The sequence below is a fragment of the Pygocentrus nattereri genome, chromosome 20, assembly GCF_015220715.1.
Source record: "Pygocentrus nattereri isolate fPygNat1 chromosome 20, fPygNat1.pri, whole genome shotgun sequence".
Lineage (NCBI taxonomy): Eukaryota > Metazoa > Chordata > Actinopteri > Characiformes > Serrasalmidae > Pygocentrus > Pygocentrus nattereri.
In genome coordinates, this window is record NC_051230.1 from 9,966,228 (window position 1) to 9,984,570 (window position 18,343).

Consider the following 18,343-nt stretch of genomic DNA (forward strand, 5'->3'; position numbering starts at 1 on the left):
AGAGCACCATTTGGGTGGTGGATCATTCTCAGTACAGCAGTAACACTGACGTGGTGGTGGTGTGTTAGTGTGTGTTGCGCTGGTCTGAGTGGATCAGACACAGCAGTGCTGCTGGAGTTTTTAAACACCTCAGTGTCACTGCTGGACTAAGAATTTTACATCTACAGGGTGGACGGACAAGGTAGGAGTGTCTAATAGAGTGGACAGTGAGTGGACACAGTGTTTCAAAACTTCAGCAGCACTGCTGTGTCTGATTGTGCTGATCCACTCACACCAGAACAACACACACTAACACACCACCCCCATGTCAGTGTTACTGCAGTGCTGAGAATGATCCACCACCCAATAGTACCTGCTCTGTGAGGGTCCATGAGGTCCTAAACACTGAAGAACAGGGTAAAAGGGGGTAACAGAGTATCAGAGAAACAGATGGACTACAGTCTGTAACTGTAGAACTACAAAGTGCAGCTATACAGTAAGAGGAGCTGATAAAAAGGACAATGAGCACAGAAACAAGGAGGTGGTCATAATGTTATGCCTGATCGTTGTGTGTGTGTGTGTGTGTGTGTGTGTGTGTGTGTGTGTGTGTGTGTGTGTGTAGTATGATAGATGTAGTATTAAAGTTGTACTAACTATGTTGTACTGACTCTGTGCTAAATACAGACTATGAAGAGACAGATCTACTCTATACTGGATTGACCAAATAGACAATTTGATAAATTTCCACTTATTGCTACGGTAAAAGTTCGTTGTGTACTGAGTAAGCACTCAGACCCCTTTAGTAAAGGCTTAGCCCCCCCTACCCACAAATCTGTAGTGATGCCCCTGGTCCGCATTGTCAAATATGAAGCTGATTGTATTTGTTCCCTGATCATATTGTATTCGTCTACCTTCTTTCTTTTGTAATTTGAATTTGTGACCTGCAGTTTCACAAATTGGAGCTAAGCCTATCCAAAATGGAGCTAAGCCTATTAATCAAATATGTGAAGTATGTGCACTCATGTACTCGCTGAGATTAACCTTGTTTCCTGTGCAAGAAATGGATGGTGGAGAAGATGAGGATAGTTGCAGTATATACCCGGTAAGAATCTATTGCTTCTTTTGTTTTTTATTCAAAGCAGATTTTTAGACGTGGATTTAAGGGGAATTCCACCAATGTTTCAAACTTTCTATATAATTAAATCCTTAAAATGTGTTCAGAGCCATTCAGAGGGGTTTAATATTACAAGCCTAGTTCCAAAAAGTAGAGACACCAAGTAAAAAGCAAATTTATAATTATATACAGTAATCTATTTTATATCATATTTATAATCTAAATCTTTGTCCTGTGTTTGAACAAAACAGTACAAAGTTTTAATTTATCAACTTCATTGCTTTATGTAAATATACTCTCATTCTGAAATTGATGACTGTGACACAGAATGTGGAGATTGTGGCTGAAAACCACAAATGAAAGTCTGTGACCTTTGTTCCTGAAAGATGGCAGTGCATTAAAAGCTGGCCTATGTCTGTGATGGCTATCACCACTTGGGCTCAGGAATACTTTGACAAACTGTCAGTCAATACTGTTTATTGTAGCATCCACAAATGCAAGTTAAGACTGTGATGATGTGAACAGAGGATTCGCATGTCAGCAGCATGCAGAAACGCTGCCGACTTCTCTGGGTTCGAGCACAGTTGAAATGGGCTGATGTAAACGTTCTGTGGTCTAACAAGACAACCATTCAAATTGTGTTATGGAAATAATAGACATTGAGTTCTTTGGAACAACAAAGGAAAAGGACCACCCAGATTGTCATTAGCGTAAATGTAAAAAACAGGGTCCGTCATGCTACTGGGGGGTATTACTGGGTAACATGCACATTTGTAAAAGCATCATTAACACTGAACACATTTCGGAGTGAGATGTTGCCTTTTAGACACCGTCTTTTTCAGCGACATCCATGCTTATTTCATCATGACAACACCAAGACACATTTTGCATTTGTTACAGCAGCATGGCTGCATTATCAGAGAGTGCAGCGGCTAGACTGGCTTGCCTGCAGTTCAGAACTGTCTGTGCATCTTTTTAATGTGCGTCTTATTAAGCTCAAAATACAAAAACAAAGACCTTGTATGGCTGCACAGCTGAAGAGTTATATAGAAAAAGAATGGTCAAAAATGACTTTCAAAACTGGATCAGTTTGAGTGTTCAGTCAGTTCCCTAATGATGATTAAGTGTTAATAAAATTAAAACTTGATGTAACACAGTGTTAAACCTGCTCCAGGTGTGTCCACCTGTGACCGAAAACAGGGGTCGCAATGTCTGCAACACAACTTTTTCTATCTAAAATGACCACTGAACCTACACGTCTTGTGCATTTTATATGGAAAAGCAGTGGTAACTCTAAAAGTAAATGTAAAATAGTGGTAACTCAAAGTAAGTTTACTCTGGGTACTGTTTTACCTTAGAATGCACCAAGAATAGAATTTTCATTTAAGGCCATTTCATGCAGTAGCTTTCTGTGTAGCATGTCATGTCAGACATCTGCTTCCTGTCATCACCACTGTGAACAATTCTGACTTGGGAAATTCCCCCAGAGCAACACATTTACAGCTCAATTCCAAAAAAGTTTGAATAGTATGTGAAATATTGATACAAACAGAAGTGATGATAAATTCTGTTTGACCCATGTTCAATTGAAAATGCTACAAAACATAGTATTCTGATGGTTTACATTATGGACTTTTAGTAAATGTTTGCCAATGATGCCTGCAACACATTCGACACTGGAGCAGGTTTAACACTGTGTTACATCAAGTTTAATTTTATTAACACTTAATCACCATTAGGGAACTGACTGAACACTCAAACTGATCCAGTTTTGAAAGTCATTTTTTGTGGGTGAGGCTGTAAAGAATTGTTTGGCTTTGTGGGTGAGGCTGATTAAGCTCTCCTCAGTCTGTGCGAGTAGATAACAGTGATTGTGTTGATCTGCAGACGGTGCTGCCGTATGGAAGTGAGTTCACTGCACGACTGCAGTACTTCATGGAGGACCAGCTGCACACCACCATGGTACACATATGTGCTCTTTACTTGTCCCTTAGTCTTAAGAGTAAAGGTGGTTCTTTGTAAATGATTGGAGATGAAGAACCTTTTTAAAGTGTAAAGGCCTCCACATAACAGGAAGAAGCTATAACAAGGTTTTTCCTAGAACCATATGTCCAAGCAAAGAACCGTTTGGGAACCTTTATTTATAAAAATATGACTTTACAAAGTTCATTGGGCAAAATCTTATACCTTCCATGAAAATGGTTTAACAAATCATACTATTAAAATAAATAAAAATACACCTTAATACAATGAAGTACCACGCACTTCTAATTTTTATAAAGGTTCTGTAATGTCCTGTTGTGTCCATATGAGACTTATGACTCGTTCACTCTTTCAGTGGACGGGTGTGCTGATCGGAGTAGCAGTTGCAGCCTCGCTTATCAGTGTTATTATATTCTTTTTGTACAGAAGGTACAAACCAAGTAGGTACACTAACTTTATCTTGTTCATCAGAACAATGCTAAATATTTTGTACACTTTGAATTTTGATTCACTGTTATTTTCCCAGGAGAACAACAAGCCCCCCAGTATCGCTTCAGGAAAAGGGATAAAGTGATGTTTTATGGCAGGAAAATAATGAGAAAGGTATGACTGTCTTAAAAAAAAGGGTACATTTCATATCAATGGGATATACCATCATTAATATGTGTTTTTAGTTGTCTTCATATGTTCATGTTTAACCAAATAACAGGAGATCTTGAAAGGACCATCAATTTTGTACAAAAATAAGTCTTGATTTGTCTTGATTAAAACCTTGATTTGTCTTCATTTAATTTGGGGAAAAATGCTTCAAAAATAATAAAATGACCTGAAGTTGTTTTTGTGATCTGTGACAGGAAATAACTGACAAGTAGGTTTTTATTGCAATTATAATTTATATTTATTGTGAGAAATGTAGTGCCAGTACCACATGGCCTGCACTGTATGATGTCATTTCTAAAGTTAGGTTTAAAAGACAGGCCTGGGTCATGCATGTTAGTGAAATTTTAACATGAGTTGCTGAATATGCAATGTGCAGTGCCAAAGATGCCTTGTGCTAGTTTTCATTTCCATGTGGAGGCTTAAAATGTTAATGTCAACTATTACCTCACCTATGATAGTAGAGGTAACACAAAGAACTTAAAGGTATGTCCTTTCTTTGAATGTGTTTCTTCATATGCTATTAAAGATGTTATTTTGGAAGACATGATTATATATTGTGATTTAAAAAATAGTCATTGAAAAATCTTTCAAAGATAGTTCCCACAAACCCTAAATTATATAAGTGTGTGTGTACATTTTATATATATATATATATATATATATATATATATATATATATATATATATATATATATAAAATATTTTTATTGTATAATGGCTGTGATTCCTTTTTTCTGACCAAAAAAGTCAATATTATATGTATGTTTTGTATATTTGCTTTAATGATTCAGGTGCAGACTTTATCGTCACCGGTCAATTCAGGTTCAGTGTCTCAAAAGCGAAGCCGAAAGAGACCCAAAGTCCTCTCAATAGCACGCAAGTATGTCATCTACCCACCGTACGGAACCCACTCTAAAAGTGAATTTCTAACGCCTTGTTTGCCTTCTCTGTTTTATCCAATAAGGATCCTGCGTATTCGTCGAGAGCCACCCACCCTCCAGCCCAAAGAGCCACCTCCTTCAGTTCTGGAGGCTGACCTGACCGAGTTTGATGTGCAGAACTCACACTTGCCTTTAGAAGTCCTGTACATGCTGAAGAATGTCAGGTGTGTTCCAGCAGGCTTTCACAGCCCATGCATTGAAATCTTAAACTACTTGTCAAAAATTTGAAGACATCTATATTTTCAAAAAATTTTTTTACACAAATGAAAATGTTTCATTTGTCAGCTTGAATTCACTCAAAATATCAAAGCTGTTTAGATATTGCTTTCCTCTCAAACACCGCAACAACTGACAAAAGCGCTACTTTGGGAATAATTCTAAAGCCCACCCCTTGTAGCCCCTTGTTGTAATGTCAGCACTCAACAGCACTCAAACCTGAACTGCCAGAAGAGTTTGAATATGTGTTAGTACAGTAGTTTGGAAAAGAAAACTCAAGTCATTGTTTTAAAACCTGCTTTTCACAGTAGGCTGGGGAAAATAAGGTGACGTGATCAGATAAACGATGGGTAAGGTGATGGCGACACTCACAGTGTTGAGAAAGAGAATTGATAGAGAAGACTGTTACACTTGAACACCTTGCTTTATAACATATAATAAAGTGTCCATGTCATGTTGTACTCCATTTTATTGCTAAAGTAAGGGATTTTTATGGGGCAACCAGAAGCTGTTAAGCTACTGTGCAGTAAATTCCTTATTGTCTTTGTTGTGTGTTATCCAGAGTGTGACATACTGACTGAGCAATAAACTGAGCTTAAGGGTCCTCATAGGTCAGATAAGTACTTGCATATCTATAGCTGAATACCAGAGCTCATCTGCTGTAATGAGTGTATATACAGTGGGAAAAAAAAGTATTTAGTCAGTCACCAATTGTGCAAGTTCTCCCACTTAAAAAGATGAGAGAGGCCTGTAATTAACATCATAGGTAGACCTCAACTATGAGAGACAAAATGAGGAAAAAAAATTTCAGAAAATCACATTGTCTGATTTTTAAAGAATTTATTTGCAAATAATGGTGGAAAAAAAGTATTTGGTCACCTACAAACAAGCAAGATTTCTGGCTCTCACAGTCCTGTAACTTCTTCTTTAAGAGGCTCCTCTGTCCTCCACTCATTACCTGTATTAATGGCACCTGTTTGACCTCGTTATCTGTATAAAAGACACCTGTCCACAACCTCAAACAGTCACACTCCAAACTCCACTATGGTGAAGACCAAAGAGCTGTTGAAGGACACCAGAAACAAGATTGTAGACCTGCACCAGGCTGGGAAGACTGAGTCTGTAATAGGCAAGCAGCTTGGTGTGAAGAAATCTACTGTGGGAGCAATAATCAGAAAATGGAAGACCTACAAGACCACTGCTAATCTCCCTCAATCAGGGGCTCCACACAAGATCTCAGCCCATGGGGTCAAAATGATCACAAGAACGGTGAGCAGAAATCCCAGAACCACACGGGAGGACCTAGTGAATGACCTGCAGAAAGCTGGGACCAACGTTACAAAGGCTACTGTCAGTAACACACTACGCCGCCAGGGACTCAGATCTTGCAGTGCCAGACGTGTCCCCCTGCTTAAGCCAGTACATATCCAGGCGCGTCTGAACTTTGCTAGAGAGCATTTGGATGTTCCCGTGAGAGTATTGGGAGAATGTCATGTGGTCAGATGAAACCAAAGTAGAACTGTTTGGTACAAACACAACTCATCGTGTTTGGAGGAGAGTGAATGCTGAGTTGCATCCAAAGAACACCATACCAACTGTGAAGCATGGGGCAACATCATGCTTTGGGGCTGTTTCTCTGCAAAGCGACCAGGACGACTGGTCCGTGTACATGAAAGAATGAATGGGGCCATGTATTGTGAGATTTTGAGTGCAAACCTCCTTCCATCAGCAAGGGCATTGAAGATGAAATGTGGCTGGGTCTTTCAGCATGACCATGATCCCAAGCACACTGCCAGGGCAACAAAGGAGTGGCTTCGTAAGAAGCATTTCAAGGTCCTGGAGTGGTCTAGCCAGTCTAGCCCGCCGACAGCCCCAAAACATCATTGCTCTAGAGGAGATCTGCATGGAGGAATGGGCCAATATACCAGCAACGGTGTGTGCCAACCTTGTAAAGACTTACAGAAAATGTTTGACCTCTGTCATTGCCAACAAAGGATATATAGCAAAGTATTGAGATGAACTTTTGTTATTGACCAAATACTTATTTTCCACCAATATTTGCAAATAAATTCTTTAAAAATCAGACAATGTGATTTTCTGAAATTTTTTTCCTCGTTTTGTCTCTCATAGTTGAGGTCTACCTATGATGTCAATTACAGGCCTCTCGCATCTTTTTAAGTGGGAGAACTTGCACAATTGGTGACTGACTAAATACTTTTTTTCCCCACTGCATTTTGTGTGTGTGTGTGTGTGTGTGTGTGTGTGTGTGTGTGTGTGTGTGTGTGTAAAATTAAAGTAGGTAAGGCATGACATGGTAGGGTGAGGAGCTGTTATCCAGGAAGAGCTTAGAGTAGAGCCGCTAGTAATCCACATTGAGAGGAGCTAGTTGAGGTGCCCACATCCCAGTGGAGATTTACCAGGCATGCACTACTGGGACGAGGCCCTGAGTACATCCTAGGACCTGCTGGATGCACTATATCTCCAAGTTGGCCTGGGAGTGGTTCAAGGGTCAGAATAAGCTGGAGCAAGTTGCAGGAGACGGGGTCATCTGAGATTCTCTGCTCCATCACTTGCTACCGCACCCTAGCTGGCTTAAGTGGTTAAAGAGACTGAATGAATGAATAAGGCATGATTATGAATTTGGAGCTCTTTCACTTGTGCGTCTTTTGCAGCCTACAATTTTTTTCAGCAGGGGGAGCTGTTAAGCCCCCATTTTAAATCAATAATTCCTGCTTTAATCAGATCAAAATATATCCAGTGTTTATTAAATATCTGATTTGTTGACCAAGGCTTTGCAGTTTTAATAATGGGAAAATTAAGAATGATGAGAAGTTTGAAAATGTTTTAAAATAAGGCAAAGTGTACCCAAACCCAGAAAGTGTTGTGAAAGTAAAATATGTGTTGCTTTCTCTTGTCGTCAGGGTGCTGGGTCACTTTGAGAAGCCTCTGTTTCTGGAGCTCTGTCGTCACATGGTGTTTGTGGAGCTGCAGCAAGGGGAGGGGCTCTTTCGGCCCGGAGACATCGACGACAGCATCTTTGTGGTACAGGACGGCCGCCTAGATCTCTGCATTCATGAGAGCGTAAGAAGGAGATACCCACCATCCTCTTCACTTCTCTACCTTTATTACCTTTATTAGTGTACCTAAATACCCATCACCTTCTGGACACTGTATGAGCTCCACCTACCTTATAGGTGCATTTTTTTGGTCATTTTGTGAGCACCGGACTGCTTTGGACCAGTTTCAATTTAAAGTTTGTCATTTGCACAACATGTCAGGACATGATGCATTGAAATGCTTGTGGTGATGCTCAGATAATCACTCTACAGAAAGTAAATAAGTAAAATATAAAAAAATAAAAACTGAAATATATTAAATATACACAAATATAGAGAAGAATATAATTCTTAGACAATATACATTTTGAAGTGACTTGGTGTTATTGTTCTTTAAAGTGACTTAGTGTTATTGTCTATAGCAGTGAAATAATAATAATAATAATAATAATAATAATAACAATAATAATAATAATAATAATAATAATAATAATAATAATAATAATAATGCTGACAAAGTGATTGAGTGAGTTGGGGATGGACCCACAGCTTCACAGCTTGTTCAGCACAGCAGTCACACTAACATGGTGGCCTGTGTGGTGCTTGTTTGGGCATATCAGGCACAGTAGTGTGACTGCTAGGTTGAGAGTGGCCCACCACCCAAAAATATCCAACTAACAGTGGTCCTGTGGTCAGCAACCAACTGTTGATGACAGGCTAGGCTAGGATGACCACAAATTAACAAAAGAGCTACCGTCTCTAACTGTATATCTACAAGGTAGGGCTTTTTAATAAAGCTGGTCAGTGATTATGTTGTGCTCTTTTGTTTTCAGGATGGCACCGAGTTGGTGGTCAAGCATGTTTTGCCTGGAGACAGCGTTCACAGTTTACTCAGTATCCTGGATATCATCACGGTGAGATTTACCAGAACTCATCCACATAGTGCAGGCTTTGAGTCCCTGCGTCTTCATGTTTATAGACTGACCCTCAGGACATGCTTGCCCTCTTTCTCTTTGTTGTGTGCAGGGATATCCGGCCCCCTATAAGACTGTATCAGCCAGAGCTGCAGCTCCAACCACGGTGCTCCGCCTACCAGCCACTGCCTTCCAGTCAGTGTTTGAGAAATATCCTGAAACGTTGGTCCGTGTCGTTCAGGTACTTTCTCCCTCACACAGCTTTATATATCGTGTGGATATTCAAGAACGTTTTTATTGTCTTATATTCCTTTAATATCTTTTATTGTTTTTCTGTTTTAAAGATTTCCTAGTTTTACTTTTGTACTTTTATTAAACAGGTCAATTAAATATGACCATTAATTAGTCCAGTTGCATTTTTTAATTCTTTGCAGCCAAAATGGTCGAAAGGTTTTGTTGTTGTTTATTATTATTATTATTTATTTATTTATTTTTATACGACAGAAGTTCACACTGGGTGGGGTAAATAAACACATGAAATATAGTAGCACATTTCCAGAAGTTTCAGTTAGCCAAATTTGTGATATGAACAATATAATTTCCTCTTTGATGAGCCAAACCAGTTGCCTATTTAAATAACAATAATAAATCACAAAATGCTACATTGAAGGTAAAAGATAAATGGCTATATAGCACAAGGAGTCATATAATTATTGACTTGCCTGCTTTAAGTGCATTACATCATAAAATTATAACACAGATCCACCAAAGCAAAAATAATAAATTGGCTGATTTCATGTTCCGGTTGTGTATCCCTATTATTAATGAAACATTACATTTAACTTTAGTAATTTATTTAGAATGTTGTTTTCTGTTCTATTTTGTCAGACACTTCCTCCACTATTTTAGCCGCATTATAATGTATGAATTGTTGTTGTTGGGGTTGTTGTTGTTGTTGTTGTTGTAGTAAACACACTTAATGTGAAGAATTGATAGTAAACACACCTTAAACCGATAGAAGTAGTGGAATTTCTGCTTTATTAATTGTGCTATTGGCTAGACTTTGGCTAGACTCCAAACTGTGTGATACTCACGCTCAGTGTATGTCTGTCCAGATCATCATGGTCCGACTTCAGAGAGTGACATTTCTCGCCTTGCACAACTACCTGGGACTGACCACTGAGCTCTTCAACCCGGTCAGAGCTGCAGATCACACTCAACATGCATATATTATATGATGACTGAAAAGCCTGTAACCCTTAGAGGTCACAGTTATTACAAAAGCATATATTATATTATATTATATTATATTATATTATATTATATTATATTATCCATCCATCCATCCATCCATCCATCCATCCATCCATCCATCCATTTTCTAAGCCGCTTCTCCGTCAGGGTCGCGGGGGGGAGCTGGAGCCTATATTTATTATTTTATATTATATTATATTATATTATCAGAACATTTCTTTTGAAAAAGCAGATTCTAAACTTTGAATTTATACCATGTTTGTTTTTGTGTGTAGAAATTGTATTATTATTTAATTATGATTTATGATGTGTGTGTGTGTGTGTGTGTGTGTGTGTATAGCCTGGTTTTGAAGAAAGGGGGGGGGGGGGGCATTTTTACTTTTTTTTTTTTTTTTTTTTGCATCAACCAGTTTTATTGTATACATTGTTTTATGATTATATAATTTGATAATTATAACAGTATAATTAGTTCATACGATTGTATAATTACATTGAAATAGTGTAGCAAAACAACAGTAAGAATACTTCTAAATGGGTTAATAGGCAGTCTTGTATGAACAGCTCTGTGTGCTGTGTGTTTCAGGAGAGTCAGGCTGTTCCTCTGGACACAGTGGCCAGTGTACTGGGGGAGGGTGGTCCAGGACGAGGTCACCGCAGACACTCTCAGACCGAGGAACACACTGCTGATAAACTACCTACTCACAGCAGTGTGGAGAGACACGGTGATGCAGGTCTGTCGCTACAGCAGCCTAAGACAGTAGGGTTACACAGGCTGTATACACTATTGACCAAAACTTAGGAATCTCTAATTCAATGAATAATTATTATATTTAATGCTTAATTATACAGTGTAGATTGAAATATAAACTTATAATTGGCTGAGTTTAACATTTTGGGGAAAAAAGTGTTCATCCAAACTTTTGAATGGTAGTGTACAGCAACTTCAGAAGCACATGGGCTGTCATACATGGCATAATTGAAAACTGAGGCATGGAAAATGGAAATCACTAGTAATTTGATTGCTTGTTTAGACAGTGGAAAATCTAGTCCAACCCACAGCCCCTCGGCCTACTTCAGGAACTCTCGCTCTATGTCCACTCCAGTATACAGCTTGGTTTCAGGTACTGAGACCACATGCTTGTTATCAGTTACAGAACACACCTGTACAGTAAACACATACATCCAGCATAGTCACGCTGATGTTTGTCCTTCTTACAGCAGGGTCAGGCGACCTCAATACTGCCTTTGAACGAGTGGCCAAAAATGAGGTTCCTTCAAATGCAGCTGTTCATAAGGTACTTTCACTTTTCCTCCCATAATAGGAGTAGTTCACACCAGCTGTGAGCATTCGGTTACTTGTCATATTAGAGTTTTTGGAGTTTTATTTAATTGTTTGAAATGCCAAATGCATATGGGTCATTCCATGGAAATGGGACATTTTGAGTCCTCATCTCCTCTTTAGGTGTATTTTATCTACTGGGTCACAAAAATCTATATTTTAACAGCTTTACACATACATTGAAATATCTCCTTTAATACAGTGTATTTTTTTTTTATTTGATCTTTTTATGAGAACTTTGTTTATTTATTTATTTTTGCTGACACCACCTATTTTGTCATGTCCCTCATGGCCTTCAACGAAAGTATACTTAGAATATACCAAATACAACTATAAAAAAGTCCATATATTTTGATGTCAACCTAAACAACTGTCTGTGTTTAATTGTTTGTGATATTATTTTTCAAAATTAATTGATAATTATTTATTAAAATCACATTATTTAGTTCTGTACCTAAGTAACCCCTCAACCCCGTAACACAAATGAATCTCCCCCACAAAAACAATGGTATGATCCATATGATCCATATACATCAAGAAGTGACATCACTCAAGTCTTTTGGACAACAGGACAGCAAAGACAGGCAAGTGGCTTCCTTCTTTTATTTAATTTTGGTCATTTATCTTGTGATATTGTGGTCGCCAAACTCAGTGACTCAACACCGTCACATGAAAAAAAGATAGAAAACTATTACTTATAAAAAAAGTTTTTTTTATTTCAAAACTATATGCTAATTCTGAATCTCATGCATGCCATGTGCTCTCTCTCTGGTATACAGTATGTAGAGCAGCGGCCATTTTGTGCAAAAATCACAACCGCGTCACACTCAACCCCGTTACATGTTTGACTGTGAGGTATACATATCAATGAAACATTTAAGCAAAAAATTTGAAAATGTCAAAGTCCAATTTGAACCATTCTAGTGGAATGACCCATATGCTTAACATTTTGTGAACATGATTAATGGACCATTAGAGATGGTCCCGTATTACTTGGAACAAAATCAGTTCTAGATTAAACACAGATGTTTGAAGCTCCTAAAAGACACTTAATGTTTTACCTGAAGCTTGTGACAGATGTATTGGCATATATTTTACCCGTCACAGTGACTCTTTCAGTAGCGCTCCATTGTCAGGCTGCCGCCTATATTCACAGTCAGTGCCGTATGTAGGAATTTCAGAAAATTGGACCCGCCTATTGTAAATCAAACTGTGGTTGGTTGATTCCTCTGTCACTTTGAAATCATGCTGATGGTTAATCTAACACAGAGGTTGACAAACTGAAGGTTAAGAAGAGCCATGTTGTCCTTTCATTAAAAATCAACCCACCTTGGGAGCCACAACCTTGTACCACCTTGGCTGTAAATATGACTCCGTATGATGAGCTGATGTATTAGTGTAGACTAAAAGTATGATATAAACAAAAATGCAGACTCACTTTGCTCTGCTTTAGCTCAGCTATAGCTGCTTTTCTCGCATCTCCAGCAGGAAACTTTTCTGGAATAGTTTCTGGTCAAATGTCTTTTAACGTTTGACTTTTATGAGGCTAAAGTCAGATTCTTATTCAGATTTTCCCGTTCCACCTTAAATGGTGTCTTGAGATGCTAGAATGTATCTGCGGCGTCATTTAAGGTGTAATGAGGAAATTCGAATGAGAAGCTGACTTCAGCTTTGTGACTTCTTAGTGTTTCACAGTTTCTCGTCGTCATCGCGTCGTCATCGTCATCATCACTTTTATTTATATAGCGCCTTTCCCATGCTCAAGGACACTTTACAATCAATACATTATCAACAATACATAACACAGAACACACACACTCCCTATCAGGAAACCAGCTGGAGTGATTATAAATGCAGAAAGTCAGTTTTATCAATATTCGTCTTCAATCCCTTTTAGTTATCTACTAGCTAGCTGAGATTGCTGTTTGCATTGCTATGGTGACCAGCAGTCTGCATGTCAATCTTCAGGCTTAAAGGGTGAATTAGAAGTTATACATTAACTCCAGTGTTTAAGACCATTTATTATAACTGTGTTGTAATGATCAGCAGAGCTTTTTCCTTTGGCTGGTTTGGTTTGGCTGGTTTTCCTTTGGGCATTTCAGGAAAAATACAGAACTTAACAATGAAATAGGAGTAGTAATGTGATGCTTGAAGAGTTTAAGTTCAAACATGATTTTGCTTCAATAAAATGGAACCCAAAAATGGTAGATATGTATATTTCAGTTTTCAGAAATCATTAGGCCTTCTTTAAAGACCAGAAGGCCTTGAGGGATCCCCCACTGATTAACATCCATTAAAAATGATTATACTATAATTATATTATTATATTATTATACATTTTCTTTCCCTTTTGTTACAACTGTGACAATGTTGAAGTGAAATTCATTTTTCTTTCTTTTTTCTTTTTTTGTCCTCTTTACATTCTAAAGTCAATTCTGAAGAAGACTGTGACTATGCAGGATGCTCCCTCTGTGGTCTACCACTACTCAGACACTGGAGGGCACACTGGCCACGTTCACCACAGCAAAGTTAATGCCATCTTTCAGGCTGCCAAGAAAGACCTGCTCAAAACCTTTCCGCTCCAGGCAAGGCTTTGTTGTCGATGAAACGATGATGATAATAATAAAAATTCTTAAGTTGTTTACGTGAGTAGTTGTGCTTGTGTGGTATAAAGATTGATTTATTCGTCCGTGCTCTACAGGACCCCAGTCTTCTGGAAGGGAGAGTTACCCTGAGGCAAGTGAAGGCTGGCTGTGTGGTAGCAAAGCAAGGAGACCAGGTGTGTTGTATTATTAAAACCAGCTGTTTAATTGTTTAAACAGACTTTCAAAGACTTTAACTGCATCAGTTTTTAATATTGTGCACTACTGTTGTAGTGCTTAGCAATGTTTATTGCATTTTCCACATGAAGCCACACAAGCTTTTAAAACATTTACATTGTTTTACATTAAGACATCAAAACATTAAGAAATCAGACCCTGCATTATTAACATTAATAGAGGGTGCTATACTTACCCAGGTTAACGCTTTAGTTCTGCATTTTAAACTTACAAGAATATTCAATTTGCTCAATCAACCAGGACAGATTTAGTGTCTGAAGTTTGCTTCTGTAGATTTCCTCATGGGCTAAAAGGAGGTTAAAAAAACAATGGAAGCTCACACCCCAATTAATGTTGTCCATACTGCCTGGATAAATCAGACTGTGTTGAATGGTTAAATGATCTTACACAGACTTTGTAATGTGGTTTCTGACACATTAATAGTGAATAAAAGTACATCAAGTAGTTTAAGCAACAGTAGTAGGCATCTTGCAGCCTGAATTCAATCTGCAATTGTCTTTTTTATACATAATAGTTTGACCTACAGAGTCAGAAACTGCATTAGCGTTTTTGAGATTACTTAACTCTCAGCAAGGGTCTGATGATTTAGTAGGGGACGAAAGTGGGAAGGGAAGATCGCAACCCCTGCTGTGCATCACAGGTGGAACTTGCCGTGTAACCCCTATGTTCAGTTATCAGAATGGCATTAGGTGTTGGTGGGAGGTATTGATTTTGGTTTTGTTTTTAGAGTCCCCAAAGATTGCAGGGGACAAATAGTTTTGTGTGGACACACACACACACACACACACACACACACACACACACACACACACACACACACACACACACACACACACACACACCCCCCCCCCAAACACCCTTACCTGCTTGCTCTACTTATACAATTACAGTGAAGCCAAAAAGTATTTGGATAGTTTTAACTAATGTTAAAATGTAATGAAGTTTTAGATGACTTCATTTAGATGTTTTAAAAAAAATGACATTTGGTGGTCGGTTCTTTGTGTGGAGAATGTCTGGAGAAGAGCTCCAACCAGACTGCACTGAGACTGCTGTAAAGCACAGAGGTGGAAACCTTTATTTATTTATTTATTTATTTATTTGTTTGTTTGTTTGTTAACGGCGGTGTTGGTGAGCTTATGTCCGTTGATGAGATCACGAACTCAGAAATGCATTCTGAACGTAAACCTGAAAAAGAAACTGCTCAAACAATAACAATCTGAGATACACCAGCTGTATTTTACGACTTGCAAAACGAAGGGCCGTTTAAAACAAATGCCACTTAGTTTGACAATTTGTTTCTTGACAATTTCTTAATTTCTTAATACATTTTGAAGTATGAAACAAATGTCCAAATACTTTTTAGTCTCATTAGACTCATTATCTCATTAGTTGCTGACACAGAATATAGGTACTTTATTTAAGGACACCTCTCTCACCGTCTTTGGTTCACTTTGGTGGTTAAAGCCAACCTAAAATCAGAAGGAGAAGTGTGTCATACAGTGTGAGAAACCACGTTAGCAAGTCTTTGAGATTACTTAACGAGGGTCTGATGATTGAGACACACCATTAGCACGGGGCTAACTGGTGGCTGTAGGGAAGGAAGTTGGTGAGATGGACCTCCCGTTGCACTTTACAAGTTGCACAAAATAACTTGTGTCACTCCTGTATTCAGTCCTGTTTGACTCTATGTCTGTGTCCAAATAATTAAGTGATGACTTTTAAAAACTTTTTCCTATATGACGCATATATGACATCACTAACACATTCTCCAGGAAGCAGCACCTGCACTGAGCCATTGGAGTTCAGTTGCATTTTACTCGTCTTGGTTATGTGGCTTAGCAAGATATTCTGATAATATAGTGTATTCAAGCTGTTAGCCTTATTGGATACCACCTCACAGCTCCTGCATGCTACAGTGGATTAACAGACGAGCACATTCAGTGGCCGATTGTTACAGCTGTGCCGTGTTAAAGAGCGACGTGTGAGATCTTTCTTACTCACTGCTATAAGGCTCTACAATGAGCCTCCTTACTGCAGAGATGGTGCTGATCTCCTGCTGTCTGAACCGTGCTGAACCCCATCACTTTATCACCTCTCCTGTTAATACACACTGTACAATATATCTTAACTGCTCATGTGAAGACACTTTCCACTGTGATATTCCTGCTCCTAGTTGTTTATATACTCATTGTGCTTTTAGTTTACTTCATACCACTCAGTGCCTGCTGTGATGTAAATGCAACAAATTTGTCTCATATGCCATGTAAATATGCAAATAGATGTACTTTTTATTTCTCTTATACTTTGTCTAGTTTTATTTCTATTTTTATTTTCTGCATAGTATGCAATATATACATAGTATTTATCTGTCGTGCTTGTATGATTGCATTTTTTAAAGGTGCAGCACATAAGATTTTTAAATGATCTATTAGCAGAAATGGAAACCCTGTTTTCATTAGTGTAAAAATCACCAATTACAAATCATTTGTGTTTTTGTTGGCTTAGAATGACCTGTCCATATCTACATAGCGGTCCTCTTTCAACAGAGGCTGCCATATTGTGCTGCCATGCTTCTAAAGAAGCCCAGAGTTGATTTACACTGAAGTGGAAGCTGGAGTTCGGGAGCACTATAGCACTGGCTGGAAGATGTAGAAAGGAGAAGAATGAGTGGTTGTTGCCAGACATGGCACCATGAGTTCTTCTACACACTTGGAAAAGGAGGGGTGAGGGAGGGCTATTCAGTTGGTTGCAATCTGCAACCTCACCACTAGATGCCACTAAGGCTTACACACGGCACCTTTATTCTGTTATTAAAAAAACCCACATGGCTAAATGAAAGGCAATGTTCTCATTGCAACCAGCAGATGGCATAGGTCTGCACTGTCCTACCTGAATGCTTCCATTAGTATTTAGTTGCATTGACCTCCCAGCTCCAGTACAAAACCAAAAAGGCAAACTTTGGACACCAAACTATATTTGGAGTAAGAGGAACATTTGTGCAAATTAGATTATTTTTTTCTCTCTCTCTCTCATGAACTACTCCTTTAGAATCTCTTGCCAAATAAACATCCTCAATGGTTCACGATCCTCTCATGTGTGTTGTCTGTGCAGGACGTGAGTATGCAGTTTGTGATCTCGGGCACCCTGCATGTGTATCAGCGGATGATTGACAGAGACGAGGACATGTGTCTGTTTGTGACTCACCCGGGAGAGCTGGTGGGCCACCTGGCAGTGCTAACAGGAGAGCCGCTAATCTTCAGCGTTCGAGCTCACCGTGACTGCAGCTTCCTGTCCATCTCAAAAACACATTTTTATGAGTATGTAAACACACACACACATGCACATATACACAGTACTGTCCAAAGGTCAGAGACCACTCTTCATTTCTTTAATTCCACGTGAAAACAGCCATTAAGAACAAGCTATTCATCTTTTTCAAGAGACATACTTGATATTTTCTGAGATTGGATACCAGATCATTCCAATGGATGAAGAAGGGAAAGTCAAAGGAAGATGAGTGGAAAAAGTTTTCAGAAAAGAGAGACTGAAGTTTGGAGTTTAGAAAAATATCACTGTAAAACCTCTTTGAAAAACCAAAGGTCTCCTGAAAAGAATGGAAGCTGTAATAAAGACAAAGGGTGAACACACTAAATGCTGAAAAAAGAATATTATATTTAGTTGTTGAGGCTTTTGTGTAATTTTATGTTAAATATGTTTTCTGCTTTTTTCTTGATGCTGAAAAATGAATCACGTGTACTTAATGGCTGTTTTGACTGGAAATTAAATCAATGAAGGTGGTCTATGACTAGGACTATGGCCCAGTATTACACATTGGTTATACGTGACAGCATTCCTAAAGGCTACTCCTGGCCTCTGGCAGCATACTGTATGTTAGCATCTTTTTTGGCAGGCTAGGGCTGTAGCTAGCAGTCTGTATTTTTATTTTATTTATTTATTTATTTTTTAATGGTTCTGTGAATTTTCAGTGTGTCTTATGCTCGTTGCTTGGCATTGGTTTGACACTCTGTCACTCTCTTCCATGTGTTT

At 38.5% G+C, this 18,343-nt stretch overlaps 1 protein-coding gene across 1 annotated transcript in view; it reads left to right on the top strand.

Annotated features, from left to right (window-relative positions):
- pnpla7b (patatin-like phospholipase domain containing 7b) overlaps positions 1-18,343 on the top strand; it is a 43,582-nt gene that overhangs the window by 978 nt on the left and 24,261 nt on the right. The window contains exons 2-17 of the mRNA XM_017691262.2: positions 1,038-1,081; positions 2,981-3,055; positions 3,432-3,516; positions 3,603-3,679; positions 4,528-4,616; positions 4,701-4,841; positions 7,815-7,974; positions 8,783-8,863; positions 8,976-9,104; positions 9,979-10,059; positions 10,701-10,848; positions 11,149-11,238; positions 11,336-11,412; positions 13,886-14,041; positions 14,158-14,235; positions 17,408-17,613. Coding sequence (XP_017546751.1) covers positions 1,040-1,081; positions 2,981-3,055; positions 3,432-3,516; positions 3,603-3,679; positions 4,528-4,616; positions 4,701-4,841; positions 7,815-7,974; positions 8,783-8,863; positions 8,976-9,104; positions 9,979-10,059; positions 10,701-10,848; positions 11,149-11,238; positions 11,336-11,412; positions 13,886-14,041; positions 14,158-14,235; positions 17,408-17,613 — 1,715 coding nt within the window. The 5' untranslated portion in view covers positions 1,038-1,039. The remainder of the gene's footprint in view (positions 1-1,037; positions 1,082-2,980; positions 3,056-3,431; positions 3,517-3,602; positions 3,680-4,527; positions 4,617-4,700; positions 4,842-7,814; positions 7,975-8,782; positions 8,864-8,975; positions 9,105-9,978; positions 10,060-10,700; positions 10,849-11,148; positions 11,239-11,335; positions 11,413-13,885; positions 14,042-14,157; positions 14,236-17,407; positions 17,614-18,343) is intronic.